At 29.8% G+C, this 19,462-nt stretch overlaps 1 protein-coding gene across 1 annotated transcript; it reads left to right on the forward strand.

Annotated features, from left to right (window-relative positions):
- Nucleotides 1–10,976: 10,976 nt before the first annotated feature.
- Nucleotides 10,977–13,830, forward strand: LOC122585764 (aquaporin TIP1-3-like). Its single transcript, XM_043757887.1, has 2 exons — nt 10,977–11,487; nt 13,298–13,830. Exons 1-2 carry the CDS (start codon nt 11,083–11,085, stop codon nt 13,670–13,672), a joined length of 780 nt encoding a protein of 259 aa, XP_043613822.1. The 5' UTR covers nt 10,977–11,082; the 3' UTR covers nt 13,673–13,830.
- The last annotated feature ends 5,632 nt before the right edge of the window (nt 13,831–19,462 follow it).

The raw sequence follows: 19,462 nt of genomic DNA on the forward strand, positions 1-19,462 counted from the left end.
AGTCATTCCACAAGCCACATGTTATCTATAATAATTTCTCCATTATAGAACATTTTGAAACCAGTTATACTCATTATGTGATATTATTATGAAAGATAATTAAGAATTAAAATATAAACATATTTGTGATCATGTACTTGACATTCAAGTATATGTATTTAATCATGATGCGTGTCCATAACACGGTTTATTTTCAATCACTTGTTCTATGATAATATGATAACAATTAGGATTGTTTTTATATTCTTTGATAATAATTAGAACTCTTGATTTGAGTGACGAACTATAACATTAAACTATAACATTAAACATTAATATGTAAAACTAATATATAAATAGGAGAAAATTATGTATCTTTTTTTTTATTGAGAGATAAAATGAATCTTGAATATAGTTTATATTGATTTGGATTTAGGATTTAAGTAACCCTTTGTTATAAATCGTGTTTGGCATATGTATTTAGAGTTCATATTGTATTTATATCAAATATTAAACTAAATATTTATAATTATAATTATAAAAATCTAATATAATATTTGTTAATAAGTCGTTAGGTTTTGAAATAATTTTTTGTAGAAAATATTTCATATGTTAAAATTTTTTTTAATTTAATTAAATGATTATAAATTTAAAAAAATTCTCTTAAGTTGATGGCTAAAAATAAATATAATTTAAGTATTCAGGGCTAAAAAGTATAAATTATTGATGGAAAATAAAAAAGTATAAATTAATGAGATTTTTTTTACAAATTAATATAAATACTAATATAATAATATATTTGGATAATGATAATTAGGATTTTTAATTTGTAGTTTATCTAAATGATGACATCATCAAAAGCCAATTTGATAAAATTGAGCGATGTGATTAATTAATAAGTCATTAGGTCAACTGTCTTATAGTATATATTAATATTAAGATTATTACTTACCAATGTTCACTTCATTAATTGAATCCAAAGCTAGGTCGGTACAAGTTAATAGGCCATAAATGCATTATCATCCATTAGTTGATTGATGGCTCACCATATACAATCGTGTAGCTTAAATCTAGATGGCGAATTAGTTGTTCGTTTTACTTTTTTAATTTCTTCTTAAAATATTTCAATAAACTCTGTACGATATGATTTGAATTTTTTGTTTGTTTGACAATGATAATATAAAGCCAATATAGAAATCGGACAAGAGGTTTCTTTGAAGGGTTATTAAATCAGAGCTAACAAGAGGACATGTCGTTGAAGTAAAACTTATTTGAAAAAAAAAATCCAAAAGATGTGGGGAGTACTGTAGAGTGAAGGGTGATCGAGGTAGCTCGGTATACCCCATGATAGGGGACCGAATACTTGGGATTGGGAGGAGAGAAAAAAAAATAGGTGATAATAGCGTATAACACATATCCTATCATATAAACAATCCATTTAACTACAAGAGTAATAATACATACTAATTGTTACTATGCCTATAAGTATGTCTAAAAACCTTGTATCGATATATAACATAATTAACAACTAAATTTCATACACAAATTACTTAACTTATTGTTTTGCTTAAAATTTAATTTATATATCTCTTGTTTACCCCGAAAAGTTGGCATTGTTCTAGCCTTAAAAATGGTCGTTTCTTACATTGTTCACAATGCCGATAATGTAATGATTGTCAACTTTGTAGTTATTTTAACATTACGTATTAATTAAGTATTAATCATGTTATTCTTATCATGTATATATTTTTATAGGCATAATAAATTAGTCAAATATTTCATATTCCTTAAGTACAATAGTGCTTGCCAAATTAGACCGGGAAGGGCCTACAATACAGTAGGAACAGACCAATAGCGTCGAAGATACAAGTGTCAAGTGCTAATAATAGCATTCAAAGAGCTGTCAATCGGACCAGAGACCCAGCCTGTATAAACACAACCAATGGGCCTAGTGGGCCCTTTCATATGGACTCCTCTATCTTTGCAGATATTTGAATAGTATAACGTCCATGCCCATAAACTACAATAAATACGTTTTTGTGGACCACTAGATTGGAACAAATGATAAATCCCTAAATCAAGAAAAATGTGAATATGTATACATCTCTATAGGAAGTACCTTATTTTGTAGTTTGGTGAAACTTTGAGATAATAGAAACCTATTTCTATGTGTATATGTGAGATACTGAGATGCGATAAGTTTTCATACTGAGATGCAAATTTAGCTCCTTTTTGTGTCATAACTCATAAGCATATATAAGGTACAATGGTACATGGATTTTTTGTTAGTACATCGATACCGATGACAAACTGGCCAAAACCGTCCATTTGACCAGTTTATTTATTTTAGCCAAACCATACACAAACCCTACTCATTTAAGGCAAGAAATTACCGTTCCCCAACTATGAATCCACTCACTTGTTGACGCTGGAAGTTGTAACAAATATCCACAAAATTCTTCTACATTAATTGAAAGTATTGCATTCAATTAATCGCGCTTGTTGATTATGATGGCAAGTGGTGTGAAGTGAACCCAAAACATTAGAGTTTTCTGGCAAGACAAATATATATCACAACAAAACTGACCATGTTGTTGTTATGGTTATATATTTGCCTTCTTTTTTTTTTGTTCTTTTCTGGATAATCATCTATCACCTCCGTTTCGTCATATATAATGTTGTCATTTCTGTTCTAAAAAAAATGTTGTCATTTGAATTGTTTAATAGGTTAATTATATGTTACTTGGTGATTATAATGAGCTTAATAATAATCATTATAAGCGGCACTTTATATTTAACTCAACAACCACTTTAAGAAATTTTAGTTATAATAATATGTTAATCTTTTAATAACACTAGTCTGGTGACCGCGCGTTGCAGCGATGATGAACGGTGCTGGTGGTGTTGATTGCGGCGGTAGAGATGGAGGGCGGCGTTGTAGATGGAAGGCGGTGGTGCAGGCAGTAGTTTTAGGGGGGAGATGAAAGGCGGTGTTAGAAGGGTCGGGTGTGTGTTACGATTAGTCAGAAATGGGGGAAAAAGGTTAGCTTTATTCATTAAGTAAGGGTATTTTTAAAAGAAAAAAAATGCTTAATGTCTTAATCCTTATTCTCTTTATAAGGGATTATAGATATAGATATTATTAAGGGCTGTTATAAGGAAATTATTTTTTAAGAAAATAAAAAAGGTTAACTTATTACTCCGTAATTAGCTCCATTGATTTTTTTTGAAAGGTTTAGCTCCATTGTTAATCAAAGTCGTGCCACACTGTCTAAAATCTCAAAAGATCCTCTTGCCTTTAATGTTTTTGTCTTTTCTTTTCATCGATGATTCTATAAAACACGGAAGATATATACAGTTGCTATATATCTGTTTTCCTTAGTTATATATATATATATATATATTAGGTCTGTTTCTCGCGTGATGCGCAGTTGTTAAAAAATCTATACTATAAATTTGATACAAACATTTTTAATTGTAATTCTTTTTAATTATTATTGTACTTTAATATCTTGTTTTTTAACTCAAGCATAGTTAGTTACATTCCGTCGCACTTAATCCTTTTCTAAATACATGAAAAGAAATAAAATAAAGATAAGCACTTACATAATAAGAGAAACAACAATTTGGTTGAAGAAAGATGTCATATATAATCACAATTTTGAATTAATGGTTGTAATTAAAGTATTCTAAAACAAAAGAGTACATCGATCATTTAGTAAAGAACATATGAATATCAAAAATTAAAAATCAAAAACAAAAAATAAAAAGTAAACCTGTTTGGTAATTATAAAATTTGATTGTATTTTTTAATTAATATATGTAAAAAAAACTTTAAATACATATATAGATAAATATTTATAAATAAATAAGAGCAAATCTTTAATAAAATAGAGGAGATTTAAAGATTTAGATGTCGAGATTTCTTTACTAATTAGAAGATAATGAAATCGTATATTTATATTATTCTTTTATAATTTTAATAATTTTTATATAAAATAAGATAAATATTGTTTAAAAAAATAGGGAGATGTCACATAGGATAAAATCCTACGTGGCAATTTTATAATATAGGTTTGAGTTTTTAGAGGCTTTAAAATCGTTCGGATTGCTACTGATTTAATAATTATATATATATATATATAATATATAATTATATATGACTGTGATATTGCTGCTATCTTACTTATTATCTAGTTTGATAATAAATAAATAAATAAGTATGTTTGTTATTATCCACTATGAATCAGAGGCATAATATTAATACTGTTTTATATAATGCTAACAACGCACGTTTTTTTGGGTGGTATCCTGATTTCTTTTCAAATCTGCAGGTGATTCAAGATTGTGGTGATAATGGTCAAAGGGCCTAAGATGGAAAAAAAATTAATTTAAAGAGGGTTAAGCAATATTGGAGAATAAGAACCATTTAGTTAAAAAAAAAACTTGGACATTTGGCAATAAGCTTTTAGAATAACTAGACTTATGCCCACGCAATACGGCGATGGGGACGTGGTGGTGGTGGGAACGGCAGTGGCGAAAGTGATGAGGACGACGATGGTGGTGAATGTAAAAGTAGTTGATGTTAAATGTGGTACTTTAGTTATTTTAAGTACCGAGGGATATATATTGTAAATTATTACATTAAGGGTAGTATAGGTATATTAGATGAAGATGTTTAAATTAATGAATATTAGAAGAGTGTCCACGCAATGCAGCGGCGATAAAGACGACAGTTGGTGACGGGGTCGGTGGTGACGGGGTGGTGGCGCTACTAACGGCGACGGTGGTGTAGATAGCGGTAGCGATGTGATTACTGATGTAAAAAGATATAGTACAATTAATAGTTATTTATGTGTTGAAAGATATATGTTGTAAATAATCAAATTAAGACTGTTATAAATATATTAGATGAAAAGATTTACATAAATAAATGAGAGTTAGTTTAAATAGATAGATGAATATTTTAGATAGATATAGTGTGTGAGTTGAAAATGTGTTGAAAGTTAAGGGTATTTTGAATTTTTTTTAAAGATAGGAAGTTTAAAAAGGGAATGAGTAGTTTGTTTTATAAATGAATAATATATTAGGAATGTTTAAAGCTAGGGATATTTTGGGTATAAAAAAATATTGAATTTCTTAAAATAGAATAAACAATTTTGCTTTATAAATGATTGTAGATTATAAAAAAGAGAAGGGTATTTTTGATTTTTTAAAGGTAAATAAGTTAAGAAAAAAAAAAGGTGATTTATTTTATTAGATATTTAGAATATTTACACAAAAACATTTAGTACATTATAATTTTATAAGCTACGTAACATAAGCAATTGGATGTATATTTTAAAAAACAGTTTGAACTTATGAAAGATTAAAGTCTTTAAATGCCACCCGATTAACTACATTAGGGTAGAGTGAGTACAATTACTCTACCCAATCCTACCTAATTCATCCTTCAATCAAAACTCTTAAATTCACAACTACCTAATTCTATCAAATTCTTACCAAAATCACTGATAATACATATCAAATTCTTACCCAATTTCATTTTCTTTTACATTTAATTTTAATACATATAATTTCATTAAACTTAAAACATTAAACATATCTTCATTAAACTTAAAACCACAATACATAATATGGAAAATAATTAAATACGACTAAAAAACACTTAAGTAAAACTAAAATACTTAAAAATAAAACTAAGCAACTTAAACTAAAAACTTAAATAAAATAAAATTACATAATTAAAACTTGAACTAACGCTCGGAATAGTCTGAGTCAACAGTGTTGTTACCGTCGTTGCGGTGAATGTAGCGGTAGAGCTCAGGAGACCCGACCGCATCGCCTGGTTGAGGAGAAACGTACTCCTCCCCCGGGTCAGAATAGTAAGGTACATCCTTACCACCACCCACACTGGCTTGCGAGAATACCCCGTGGTCTAGCGTCGCATGCAACGTTGAAGAAGCGACGCTTAGCTGAAAAATAACTTGTTTCAGCCAGTCAATGCTCACTCTCCGCGATGTTACGAGCATAACCCGGGGCAGTAAGTCGGTTGATTACGGCTTCGTAAGTCGCTTTGTTCTCAGAAACTCCCTGAACGACGTTATTCACATCAGAGAGGCGTTTGGAGTCGTAATTCAGGTGGGTTTGGATGACCATTTTACAATCACAAAGGTCCATTGTAGTAAGTAAGTTGTGTGTGAAATGGAAATTTGGTGAAAATGAAAGTGATTTTGGTTGAAAGGACGTTGTTGTGTAAAAAATGGAAGAATAAATGGGTTTTTATAGGTGAAAAGGTAAAAAAAGAGGGTTAAAAAAAGTTTTTTCCTTTAAAAAAAAAAGGGTGAAGTAGCCATTTGGAAAGGGGGGACCCACTTTGCCAACGTTCCAAAATTTGAAGCCCACGATCGGTTTACATACTCGAATGTATACCCGAATTTTGCTAGCCGAGCCTTGCCCGACCACTCTCCGCGGTGTAGCCAATCGGGCACTGCGAACCCGACCCTAGCCCGAGAGGTACTCCCCCCAGCCTTATAGTTTAGTTAGTTAATATTTTGTCTTTTTACTACTGTATCATTTTACATTCATATGTTACAGTTTTAGTTATTTTATTAAATACGATCATTAAAAAAAATAACAATGCTACATTCACGAACAAATTATTACCAACAAAACTTACAAACACATGTGACATAAATAACCACCAATAAAATTATATGTATTTTTTCTTTTTTGATTCACTTTTTTTTTTCCTAATTGGTTCACATGTATTTTTAAATGTTGTTAATAGACTTTTGTTTGTAACTATATTTTTTTTAAAAATAACCTAGCTATATGTTACAAGCTATGTTGCTTACGTGCTAATTTAAACATTTTACTTTATTCATTAGAACTAAACGTTAAGAAAAATAATCGAAATGGAATAAATAAGGACAAAGTTCTATCTTTAGTATGTGTGAAATGAAAATGATTCACATCTTTATATAACCCTCACATGGGTTTTCTGTGTTGCTGAAAATGACCCGTAATTTTAATATAAAAATGTGGTGATAGAAATTTGTTCTAATTGTATTTTCACATATAGCTTTTCAGCCACACTTGATTCGTATAATGAAATAGTTACTTTCAAAATAGTATCACTCGAGAAGTTTGTTAGATTTCTAACACGAACCCGGTTAAAACAACGTATGTTATGCCTCTAGCTGTCGAATTGCGACACAAAATTTAAGCAAAATTCACCTTTAAAAAAAAATCACTCGAGACGTTATTTAACTCTTGTCCCACATTTTCGTACCACATCTCCAGTACTTTTAACATCTTTTTCCATTATTATAGACTATAGTTTATGATTGCGTTTATTTATTCAGTTTCATTATATCCATTATTAACTTTTATTTGAAACATGTTTTCAAACAGATCGAGGAATTGAAATCTTTTTTAAGACATCAGTTTATTTCCCATATGTCATGGTGTACGTCGAAAAACAATCAATGTGTCTACGACCACATGTGCATTATGCATTGTTCTTTAGAAAAATATATAGTAGTTGGAATTCTTTAGGAATTACTGGCCAAAGATTTGCTCGATAAACCAATCTTTTTGTAAGATCTACATGTTCTTTTAAGAATAAATAGAGTTTTTACTATAAAAATGTTAATTCTCTTTAAATTGTATTATGCCCATTTGTGCCTTGTGGGGATTAGGAGGAGCTCCAACGGTCCCCGCGGGGGCGCCGACCATGTGTTTTGGCGGGAAAGGCATGACACATCAGACTATTTCGGTGACCAATATCAATGCTTTAGACAAGACAACGTGGTACCTATCCATTACGTACACGTGTCAGTCTCTTACCGTTTTGGAGGTGGAACTTAGCTGTCACAATGGATTAGGAGGTCCTCTCTTTCCATTCCGCTTTACACTCCTGCTAAATAAGAAAAATGCACCACAACTTTTTTTTTTTTCACGGAAAATGATAAATCCTCCTAATTAAATAACCTAGTAATACTCCTAATACATTAAGAAGGTGACAAGTTGTATCCACTAATTTTTCTTCCTAATATTGCACCCTGATTTTTTCACATGTTATCATCTTGTTGTTAAGAGGATTTTTAGGCCAACTAGTTAGAAGAATTAATCATTTTTCTTTTTTCACATCATCTATATATTTTCCAACAATAATAAAACAACTCCCTCGAGTTGCTTAGCATTGTCGGTGACAGCCCTAAGAATTCAATTGCCCAGTCCGAAACGAGATAAAAAGTGCCCCCAACTTTTAAAAATCCAATTATATAAAAAAAATTTTTATATATAATTGAGACATAATAACAATAACAAAATGATAGTATTAGAAATACATACCAAATTAGTAACCAAAGATCGAGAAGCTCGTCTAGCATTTTTCATAGCAAATTGGTTGTTTTATTTTAGCTAAAACATTTATATATATAATATATATATAGAAAAGTTTTTAAAAAAAATTTGCACCCACAAACTTGTGTCCCGGTCAGATGTCTTGTTCCCCCCTTCGGGCCTCCCATGAGCATTGTTATGACATTACAAAAAGAAGTATTGTGTGGGTTTATATCTTATTGCTAGTTATATGATATACGGTATTTATATAGATTGTATCATAAAAAAACTTGAACATGTATAACAATGAGTATGAAATAAATTGTAGTTAAAGTAATACAAACTAATGATCGAAGATAAATTATACTATTAACAATAATAATATATGTTTAGTTAAAGTTTTTGAAATTATCTTAAAGTTTTACAATCACATCAAAATCATAACATGACGGCAAATTTCCTTATGATCCCAAATCATAAGCTTGAACTTTTAGAGTCTTCATATAACTAACTTTTTATAATTAATATAAGTAATATAAGTTAAAAAATTGAAGAAAATGATAAATTTTATTAATTATAAAAGGATCATTAAAAAGTTATAATATGTTTTTATCAATAAGCTAAAAGTTAAGGTTTAATTATAAGTCTAATAAGAAAATTTAATCTATGGATAATTAAAAGAGCTAATTTAATAAAATAAATAAATTAAAAAGACATGTATTGATCAAGAATTACGTCAAGTGTCGTTTTAAGAACATTTCAATTCTGTTTTTACATATTGGTAGAATATCATAAAATATAATTAACTAGATTAAACTCATGCGTTGCATGGTAAGACAATTAATTATAATAAAATTGTATAAATAAATGATTTGCATTATATTTTCATACAAACAAAAAAAAATATCTATTAAATTTAGAGTATGAGATAACAATATCAACGGCAATGCATACATAATTACATATGTATACTTATTTATTAAAATAGTAAATATTATATATAAAATGTAGTTATTAATAGATAAACGTATATAAAAGTTACAAATTAAACCATTGAATGATGTTACCTAAGCTTATATGTTTATCAAATTTAATGGTTTAATTAATAACTTTTTTTAAAAATGACAGTACCTAAGCTTAGTTAAAGTATGCAGTACGGATCATTTTCCCTAAACATATATATAAGACATGTTTGAGGAGAAACAAAACACGTATATCTTTAACAATAGGTATCTAGATCATGCTACTTACGTATATATTTTAAAAAAAGTCATGATAGTTAACGGTTTCAAAAATAGAAAAAAAATACTAATAAAATAATAGTAATAATAATAATAATAATATCTCGTAAATTTGAATAAACAACTATAAAATAGGATGAATTGACAAATATGCTAAAATCATAGGTGATAATCAACTAATAATGTCAATTAAGCTTAAAAATATCATTTATTAGTTATATAAAGAGATTCTCCTAATATATCTCTTAAGAATTCTCTTAATAATATGATCATCACATATGATATGGTCAAAAGGATATGATCTCTTATATAAATAAAACAAGATTCTCATGACATCGTTATTTTCTAAATAATGCTTATTTGTCATTATTAAATTTATTTATATCAATTATTTTTTATTTTCTTGATTTATGACATCATCCTATTTGAATTTTAAATTATTTTTTAATTGATTTATGATTGATTTCTTTTTAAACTTAAGTCTAATGTAAATAAAATGCAATTATCTAATTTGTGTTTTTTAAATGACTATATGTCAATTTTCAAAAATAGTATCGCCATCTCTTTTCATATTAATATTATCAATTAGTCCGGGTATATTAAATAAAAGACAATTGTTATGACATCATCATTTTTATAAAAAAAGCTTACTTGTCATCTCTAAGTGCTTTTTAAAGTTTAGTGTTTTTGTTTACATATAAATTTTTATTAAATGTCAACATTGTTATGTAAGATTTTAATCACCTTAGTTTCTCTTTATAATAAGCCGAAAACTATGATGCCTTTTGGGATAACGGTTTTAATTTTTTGCTTTTACAACCGTATGTGTTTCAACGTGTATCCACAATTACACAACTTTTGTTTCCGTTTACTTTCGTTTTTTATATGGCTTATTACAACCTTTCAACTTATTTAACGCTACTTTTATATATTTTAATATGACAACACATTTTAAAGCTACCAAGGTAATTTCCGGTTTATTTGCAAAGCATTTATAAGTTAACTCGGGACCCGGGTTGATTAGCTAGATAAGAAAGTATGAATGGATTATCATTGACATAAAAAATAAGACATTAATTAAATAAATTATTAAAACAATATAAATTACTAAATTTCATTTGTTCTCATCAAATAATTGATATCATTGTAACTCAATTATTTTTGAACCAAATAAGACAAACTAATAAACAATAAATCAAAAACTTCAAGCAACAAAACCAACTATACCTTTACATGAACAAATAAAAAAGTGCATGGACTATAACTGCTACTGCAGTAAAACCTACAGGGTCACAATATCAAATAACCCTTTTGTAACAAACCTTCTAATAAAACATAACCGGCAACCGGCTACACCAGTCACCGAAACAAACCAACCTCATCAATATAAACCGGTGGTCATCGATATATATCACTCATGCATATGCAGTGACTCGACGCCTCTTCAAAGTTCAAACACACGCTCTTTTAATCTGCCACTAGTTCAAATTAACTTAATTTCGACCAAATTAAAATGCCACCAATCCACCGCCAGCTAGTTGACCGTGTAGCCATTGGTCGCTACCAAGATGAGCTCACACACCCAGGTGCCATCAAGACATTTGTGGCAGAGTTCATAAGTGCGCTTATATTTGTGTTTGCAGGACAAGGTTCAGGAATGGCTTATGGGAAGCTGACTGATGGTGGGCCACCTACACCTTCTGGGCTAGTTGCGGCTGCACTTTCTCATGCTTTGGGCTTGTTTGTGGCGGTATCCATTAGTGCCAATATATCTGGTGGACATGTGAACCCGGCTGTTACTTTTGGGGCCTTTGTTGGTGGTAACATTACTTTGCTCCGTGCCATCGGTTACATCATTGCCCAGCTTCTTGGTTCCGTTGTTGCTTGCTTGCTTCTCTTTTTCTCAACTGGCGGTTTGGTAAGTTTGATCATTTTTTATTTTATTTTATCAAGATCGTCTAAATTAAAGTTAGAAACAACATGATATAATCGATAATCATTTTAATTAATCAAAGTTAAGAACCTGGTTTTTTTTCCCCCACTCACGATACCTTTCAGCGGGATCCATCAAGTTGATTTCAACTTAAAATTAAAAGGATCTTAATTAATCCATCTTTTTCACATTCACGTACGTTTAATTTCCCGTGGCCTAAAATTTCCTTGTCTCATAATAAACGTACTAAAGTCTACACACCAATAAGAATATTTTGACTTAATTGTTAAATTTTAAAAATAATAATCCATGTAAAGGTTGATTTGAGACCGAAGGAGTAAATGAGACACTCTTATATTAAAAAGTTATTATTGATAAAACTATACAACTATATACAACATTGTTATAGACGAGTCATGACAGATTTACTACAATATAGTTTAACAAACGAATAAGCAATTTTAGTAAGCGGCCCAAAACATATTCAACAAATTAAACAATCGGTCTGTTTGGTAAAGGGCTTTTGAAGGTTTTAAAGAATCTTTGAAAAGCCATAAAAAGTCTTTAAAATTAAATGGTTAAAATAGAAACCTAATTCCTAGTCTCGTTTTTAAACTTCAGCTCCTAGCTCGAAATTTTTGTAACAAAACATACCTATTAATCTCTCATTTTATATTATAAAAAAAAAAGAGTGTGATACGTACAACAAACTTCTAATGTATACACTAGAAGATCTGGGTTGCAGACAAATGTTCTGGTATGTAGATTGATTAATTAATAATGTAACATCAATTTGATGTAGACATAAATAATTGTTACAAGTCACTACTTTGAAAAGATGTGTACAAAAAGTTTGCTTAGAAGCATCCAAAATGTAAATAGTCCCAAAACAAAAGTAATATTAAAGATTTTAATGTGTTAAATCCATATTTCACTTAAAAAATTTTTTTATTTAATTATGATGTCATATATATATATATATATATAAATAAAATAGAAATAATTCTTTAATTTTCATGTTTAATTAAAATATCAATAATTTATTTAAAGAATAAAAAATCTCTCTTATATAATATTATTAGAAATAAAATGTATTTTTTTTATTTAGTTGATTTATTAACTATATAATTATTGTTTTAATTGAACTATTAGATTTATATCAAGTTATAATGTTTTAAAAACAGATATTACATAAAAAGTTTTAATTTATTTTATATTTTAAAATTTTAATTAACATGTCCGGGTTAAACCCGGATTGATTAACTAAAACTAACATACGATCCGTTGTGTGTTTTTTTTATGCAGATAATATACGGGTCAAAAAGTCAAAACCGTTAAATTTTAAAGGAATTCAACATTTTGATTAATCATTTTTCTTTTTGGTTTTATGAAATAAAATAGGAGATAATTTGGTTTTGAATAAGAAAGTGTCATTTGTAATTTATTTCATTTTCACCATCATATTCGATATTATTTCTTTAGGTAAAAGAAAAAACGTGTGTCTTGCACTTTCTAGAATGGAGAGGATAATTGATGTTAGGTATATCTTAGTTTATTAGTTATTTTAATTTAAATTTCAATTAAATATTTTCAGAGAGGTAGGTACGTACGATGAGATTGAAAATGAAAATCAATAATGTCAAGATTTTGTATCGACTTGTAAAGTAAATCATTATTAAACATTGTTAACAACACCTTTATTATATTAACTTTTGAAAACAATCTATATTTGTTCAATTACTCTACAATTAAGTGACAAAAAAAAAGAATCTAATTACTTTTTTGGTGTTTCCAGACGACAAGCGGATTCGCATTGAGCGAGGGTGTATCCGTATGGAACGCCCTTGTGTTCGAGATCGTCATGACTTTTGGGCTAGTCTACACCGTCTACGCCACTGCCATCGACCCTAAAAAGGGTGATATCGGCATCATTGCACCCTTGGCAATCGGTTTAATTGTGGGTGCCAACATTCTAGCTGGTGGTGCATTTACTGGTGCCTCCATGAACCCCGCTGTAGCCTTTGGGCCTGCTGTGGTTAGTTTGGACTTTGGATGCCACTGGATTTACTGGGCTGGGCCCCTTATTGGTGGTGGGATCGCTGGAGCTCTGTATGAGCTCGTCTTCATTACCCGCACCGGACATGAGCCATTGCCAGGGTCCGATTTCTAAGATATGTGAAAAAGAGGCATTTGTGCCTTTGTTAATTATATGAGTATTTGTCTTCTTCCTATGAGTTGATGTTGCATGTTTGCCTTGTAATTGCATTTTCTTATTGTATTAAATTAAATTTGAATTGTTTTATTGTGGAAATATGACCTTATTGAATATTTGAATCAAGTGTCTTATAAATTGGTAAAATATTATTATTGGCGTTTTATTTATTTATTTAATGTATAAAAGGAATTACATATAAATGTTTTTACAAACTTAAGGAAGTTAATAATTTGGTCTATCTGATTCAAAAGAAAAAAAAAATACTTATATCGGAGCTCATAATATGACATAACTAGAGGGATACCCGCGCGTTGCAGCGACACATCTGGAAAAAAAAAGCGGTTAAATGTGGGGGTATCATGAGCAAAAAACAAGGGGCTGTATTGAATAGAAATACACGTGATGCGGCTAATAGTTTTAATCGAATATAGAAATTAAATTGAGATCTTGTCTTCTACATCAACTAACCTTTATCAAAACAGCGTTATAAAGACTAAAATAAAATTTAAAAAAAAACTACTTTCAATCTATATGACTATACATAGTGAACAACCTGCAAACATCAACATACCACAATATCCATTACCTACACGCATAAACATCTTTATTCAAAAAAATGAATGATATATACGTAGATGCATAAGATTTTTTTAAGGGTGTTTTAGGAAATTCAAAAATAAAGTGTTTGGAAAAGTGTAAATTATAAGGATAAAATATGAAATTTAAAGGTAGAGTGTTTAATTTGGGGATGGGTAGTTTGTTTATATAGAAGGTATGGATACTTGTCCTAAGATTACATTGAAAGATGAGGGAAAGTCTAAAACCATTTTCATCTAAGGTAGCGCGGCGTAAATTTGAATATGAGTCATTAATTATAATTATTCTCTTCAGATAATATAAACAAATATGTTCTTCTACATTTTTTAGCACATGAAATAAAACTATAAATAATCATTTATCAACATTAAATAATCATCATAATTGTCATAAGTAACTGAATTCATCAACATTTAGTTCTATAACATGATAACTTAGCAAAGTCATCACGAGTATACATCAAATTATAATTATAATAGTTCAATAAATCAAAGATGGTTGATTAATTCAATTACTTATAGCAATTGATTTAATTATATTGAGATGAATCGTGATGGCATGACCACATTTGTTCATTCATATTGTCAAAGTATATTAGAATAAAATAGTGCTCAATCGTTTTCGTATTAACTTATTGAGGTAAAATAGATTAGGAGTATTATATTAATTGATTTTTGGAAGGCAAATGTTAGGAAATGATCATATTAGGATATTAGGAATATTATATTAGTATCTTACTTTGTGAGTTCGATAAACAAAACTAACTAAACATATCTGCAGTTCAATTGGAGAATGATCATATTCAAGACTTAGTAAAATAACAATACGACATTGAAAAACATAAAAAGTTGTCTTTGTGTGTTTTTATTATTTCGCAAACAAGATTTTTTAATGCAGTTTGTGAAACCTAATTGATCATTTCACGCTTTTATTGTATCTTTGGGTGTTTTTGCTATTTCACAAACAAGAAGTTTTTGTGAAATTGATCATTCAACATAATATATTACTAATTACTTAGAGTTGTTTGGGACCTAACAAAACCTCTTGAGATTTTTTTTTTGAATTTCATCTTTTTTCTTTTAGCAAATTTCTTTATCATTTACCTTTCATTGGTTTATTAAATTTTATGTTTTACGTGGCGTGAAATTTTTGTCATTTTTAGGCAATGATTTGATCGCCTTTTTGTTTGGGCCCCTGACTTGAAAGCATCTTTTACATTTCATAACTCTTACTAGAAACTTTGATGAAATCCGAACCGTAAAAGTGTAAATGTTTTTATTACGAAAAATAATACATCTTCTTAAAAGTTGGTCTAAAACCATACTAAAACTATATATGTAAAAAAAGTAACACATGAAGTTCACTAATTCTCTTTTTTAATTTATTTATTTTATACTTTTTACTTTATTTTATTATTATTAAGCGACTTATTATTACGTTTACAAATCTCCCAGTAACTTGTAATATAAGTCCTGAATTCTATTCATTCATATTACCTATAGACTCTATACAAAATCTCTTTAATTTCATGTGTAATCAATCAGGCTACGCTCCTAGTCTCCTGCTTGTAGCATGCTTTTTTTGGGTCATTATAAACACATATCATTTATGGCCCGTGTTTTGTACGAAGCAACTTGGTCCTCTTCTTTAAGTCCCAAATAAATAAAGGAGGAGCAGTGAATCAGTGATCATGAGTTTGTACCCAACAAGTTGGTCCTATATCATTGGCCCACCTCTCATGTCATTTTGTGTGGCCCATAATCGTTTTTCACATGCCACGCTAAACATTGTGGGTTATTACTTATTACTATTGGAAAACTTAATTTTGTTGTTGAACAAAATATTAGTTTTACAAGTTTGGTTTGCATATAAAGTTTTGCTTATGAAAGAAGATGGAATACAATGGATTCAAATCTTGATTTTACTTGCTTATTTGCGTAGTGAGTATCGAAATTAAGATTATCACACTTATTATTAATTATACTCCATTAGCTATTAAATATTACGAGTATCTTTATAACACCAACTCAGATCTTATAGTTATCTCACTGGTAATGTAATTGTTAAGCGGGAAAAAGATGGATACGACTTTTAGTGCACGTATATTTAATTAATAACTATTTATATGTATATAAAGATAAAGATAAAATGTTGTGGGTCCAAATCTTTAATTTCAAATGACTTAAATGGTGAGGCAAGATAATAGGTTTGAATTACCATATGTCTATTCAATTTTGGGTGATATCGGTTTCTCATTAGAAAGATTTAAATTTGGGATCTATTATGCGTGAGGGCTCTTTAGTGCACAAATTTTAGTGATAACGTATGATAGACTTCTCAATATTCACGAGTTAATCATACATTTCAATTTCAATAAAAGAAAGAAAAGAAAAAAAGTAACATCATAGAAACCATTTAAACTTTGAGGCTTTGTTTTATTCACATGATTAAAATTATTAGTAGGTGTAAGATGAATGATACTGTTTAGATTAATGAGAGTTTGGTGAAATTAATGTATTGAAGATCGTAAATTCCTTGTGTTGGTGTGAATGTTTTCCTTCTTCATCTTCTTTGTATTTTTCTCAATGAAAGCAACAGGAAAATCTGCAAAAGAAAAAGAAAAGCCAAAAGAACATAAAAGGTATATTCACTGCGCTTAATCAGACTCCATATATTTGAAAATTTCACGCTATGGGTTCTGAAAATAGAAAAAAGAACACAAACCAACAACGAACTATAAAAAATCTCCATTCTGGGCACTGTACAACAACTGATATAACTGTAGATTCTTTATGCATTTTTTTCATATCAAGACTCAAAATGATGATACAATAATCCTAGAGCTTACATAGAACCCCACAGGTGAGCTCACGATAACTAACTCGTCGACTAGCCAAAACATGCGCCTCTATATTATTATAGACTCTAATAAAGGACTAACCCCAAAGCAGAGTTGACCCCTCTGCATATTAGTTATCTTCAAAGCACTCTAATTATTTGTCGATTCACTGGAAAAATAAACAGCCCCTTTGTAGTCAGTCTCATTGATCATTGCATTCTATAATTAACTATATGCAGCAATTTGCAACTGAATTCATTGCCAAAAAAGGGTAACTAAAATGAAACTCATGTTTGGAGAACAGTTTTGAATCAACCACTAAACACTTTGTAAAGGGCCACCAAGTCCCAATAAAAAGTTACTCCTAAAAAACTAACTGATCAGATCATCTGGATGAATAAATGAAAACTTGACTTTTTTTTTCAAATTATCTGATTTTACATCATTTGATATAAATCTAAATTCTTTACCGCCCTATATCTTGATATTAAGAACAAATTTTCATTGCTGATACAAGCCTAGATCAAGCTTATATTGTTGATTACCGATACAAATAATAATTTTGATTTGGGCGGAGGATAATCATCTTCACGTTCTGAAAACAATTCAATAGCCTACATATTGAATGTGTCATATAGATTTACTAGACAAATGTGCATCTTCACAAACATTATACAACAAGACACGAACAAAAAACGCCATCATCAAATAAGTAACAACCAATTATAAAGATCAATGTCAGTAATCTTTTAATTGACACCTCTGACAAGTAGTGTGTCCAACTTAATTTATGATTATTCAGATCAGCAGGAGTTAATTAGGAAAAACATCAACTATGGTTTCAGTTGAAAAAAACTTGGCTTTCAACTATATTCTAAACAAAGTCATTGATGATGTGTATGAGCTAGGAGGATAAAGGAATTTAATCTTACATAAACTGGAGCCACGCTGACACTCTAATAACTGCAAATCTTTCATCATATTACTTATTTACTAACATAAGAGTTTATAGTGAACGTCTACTCCAAATTAGCTCTGTGTTTCAGCAGATACATTATACACGGCAACTCTTCCTGTTGTACAGGTTTCTGATTACGTAATATGATTTCCTTGACCTTCATACGCAAGCAAGCTGGTGCATTAGCCATGTTGACAATACCTCTGAAATCTAAATGGCACGGAAGCCCCTAACAACAGGCAGCAAACAAATAAAGATAAATTCTTAGGCTGCTGAAGAAGAGTCATGAATTTTTTTGGATAAATGGCATTAATTCGTTCTCAAACAATTTGTTGAACAAGCCGGGGAACTAATATGTTATGTGTAAAACCGCTATGTACAGGTTTCCCAAACAAGACTATAAAACCTTACTTCTACACAAGTGTTCTGGAAAGACTCCATTATCCAAAAAGTTCAGAGATCAATTAACACACATATGTACAAGGATTTAGTTTGTCTAAAAAAAAATTAAAAGAATGTGCTACAGATGAATTGAACTTACATCAGAAAAGGTAATATGTTCAAGACTAGGTGTAGAGTTTAAGAGAGCATAAGATATTTCCAGCCATTGAACCACTGGACACTAATCTCAAGTTTCACCAATTTAGGGAACGACGCGTACATACATGTAAATATCATCTCCCCGATATCTGGTAAGAGCCTGCAGCGCCCAAAAACCAAACAGCAGTTATCGTCTTAATTAAAGCTAAATTAATTCTCTACTCAAGTTTAAACAAAATTTGGATGGTTAGTTACCATAACAGTTGAATGGGTCAATGTTAATATTATAACAGACGAGAGGCTTTGAAAGAACACATCAACGGCTTCAGTGATGCTAATGTGAGCTTCAACAAGCGACAATAGACTATTCGTCAAATAGTAGGATATGGCCACATTATCCGAAATGTAAACGTATTCCAATTTAGGAGCATCAATCTCAACATCATCAAACCATCCAAAATCCATACTAAAACTTAACCTTAATCTCTTCAACGAAGACGAAAATATCCTAAAGGTGTGCACATCGTCAGGCCGGCCTTTTCTCTCAAAAACCAGTTCCTCTAAAACAGACCAACCAGAAACCAAATTTGCAAACGACACATAACCCAACATTTTCAAGATGGATTTTCTTTAAACAACGGAAAATTAACAACTCGGTTTTATTAGACACGTCTATCACAAATCCGCCTCCTAAAGTTAACCCAACGAGTGTATTACAAGCCTTAAACAAATCCCAACAAGATTTACTAAACATTAACCACCTAGTAACAGTAATTGACTACGGAATCAAGATATCCATTTCTTGAACTTT

Source organism: Erigeron canadensis, chromosome 1, assembly GCF_010389155.1.
Source record: "Erigeron canadensis isolate Cc75 chromosome 1, C_canadensis_v1, whole genome shotgun sequence".
NCBI classification, from domain to species: domain Eukaryota; kingdom Viridiplantae; phylum Streptophyta; class Magnoliopsida; order Asterales; family Asteraceae; genus Erigeron; species Erigeron canadensis.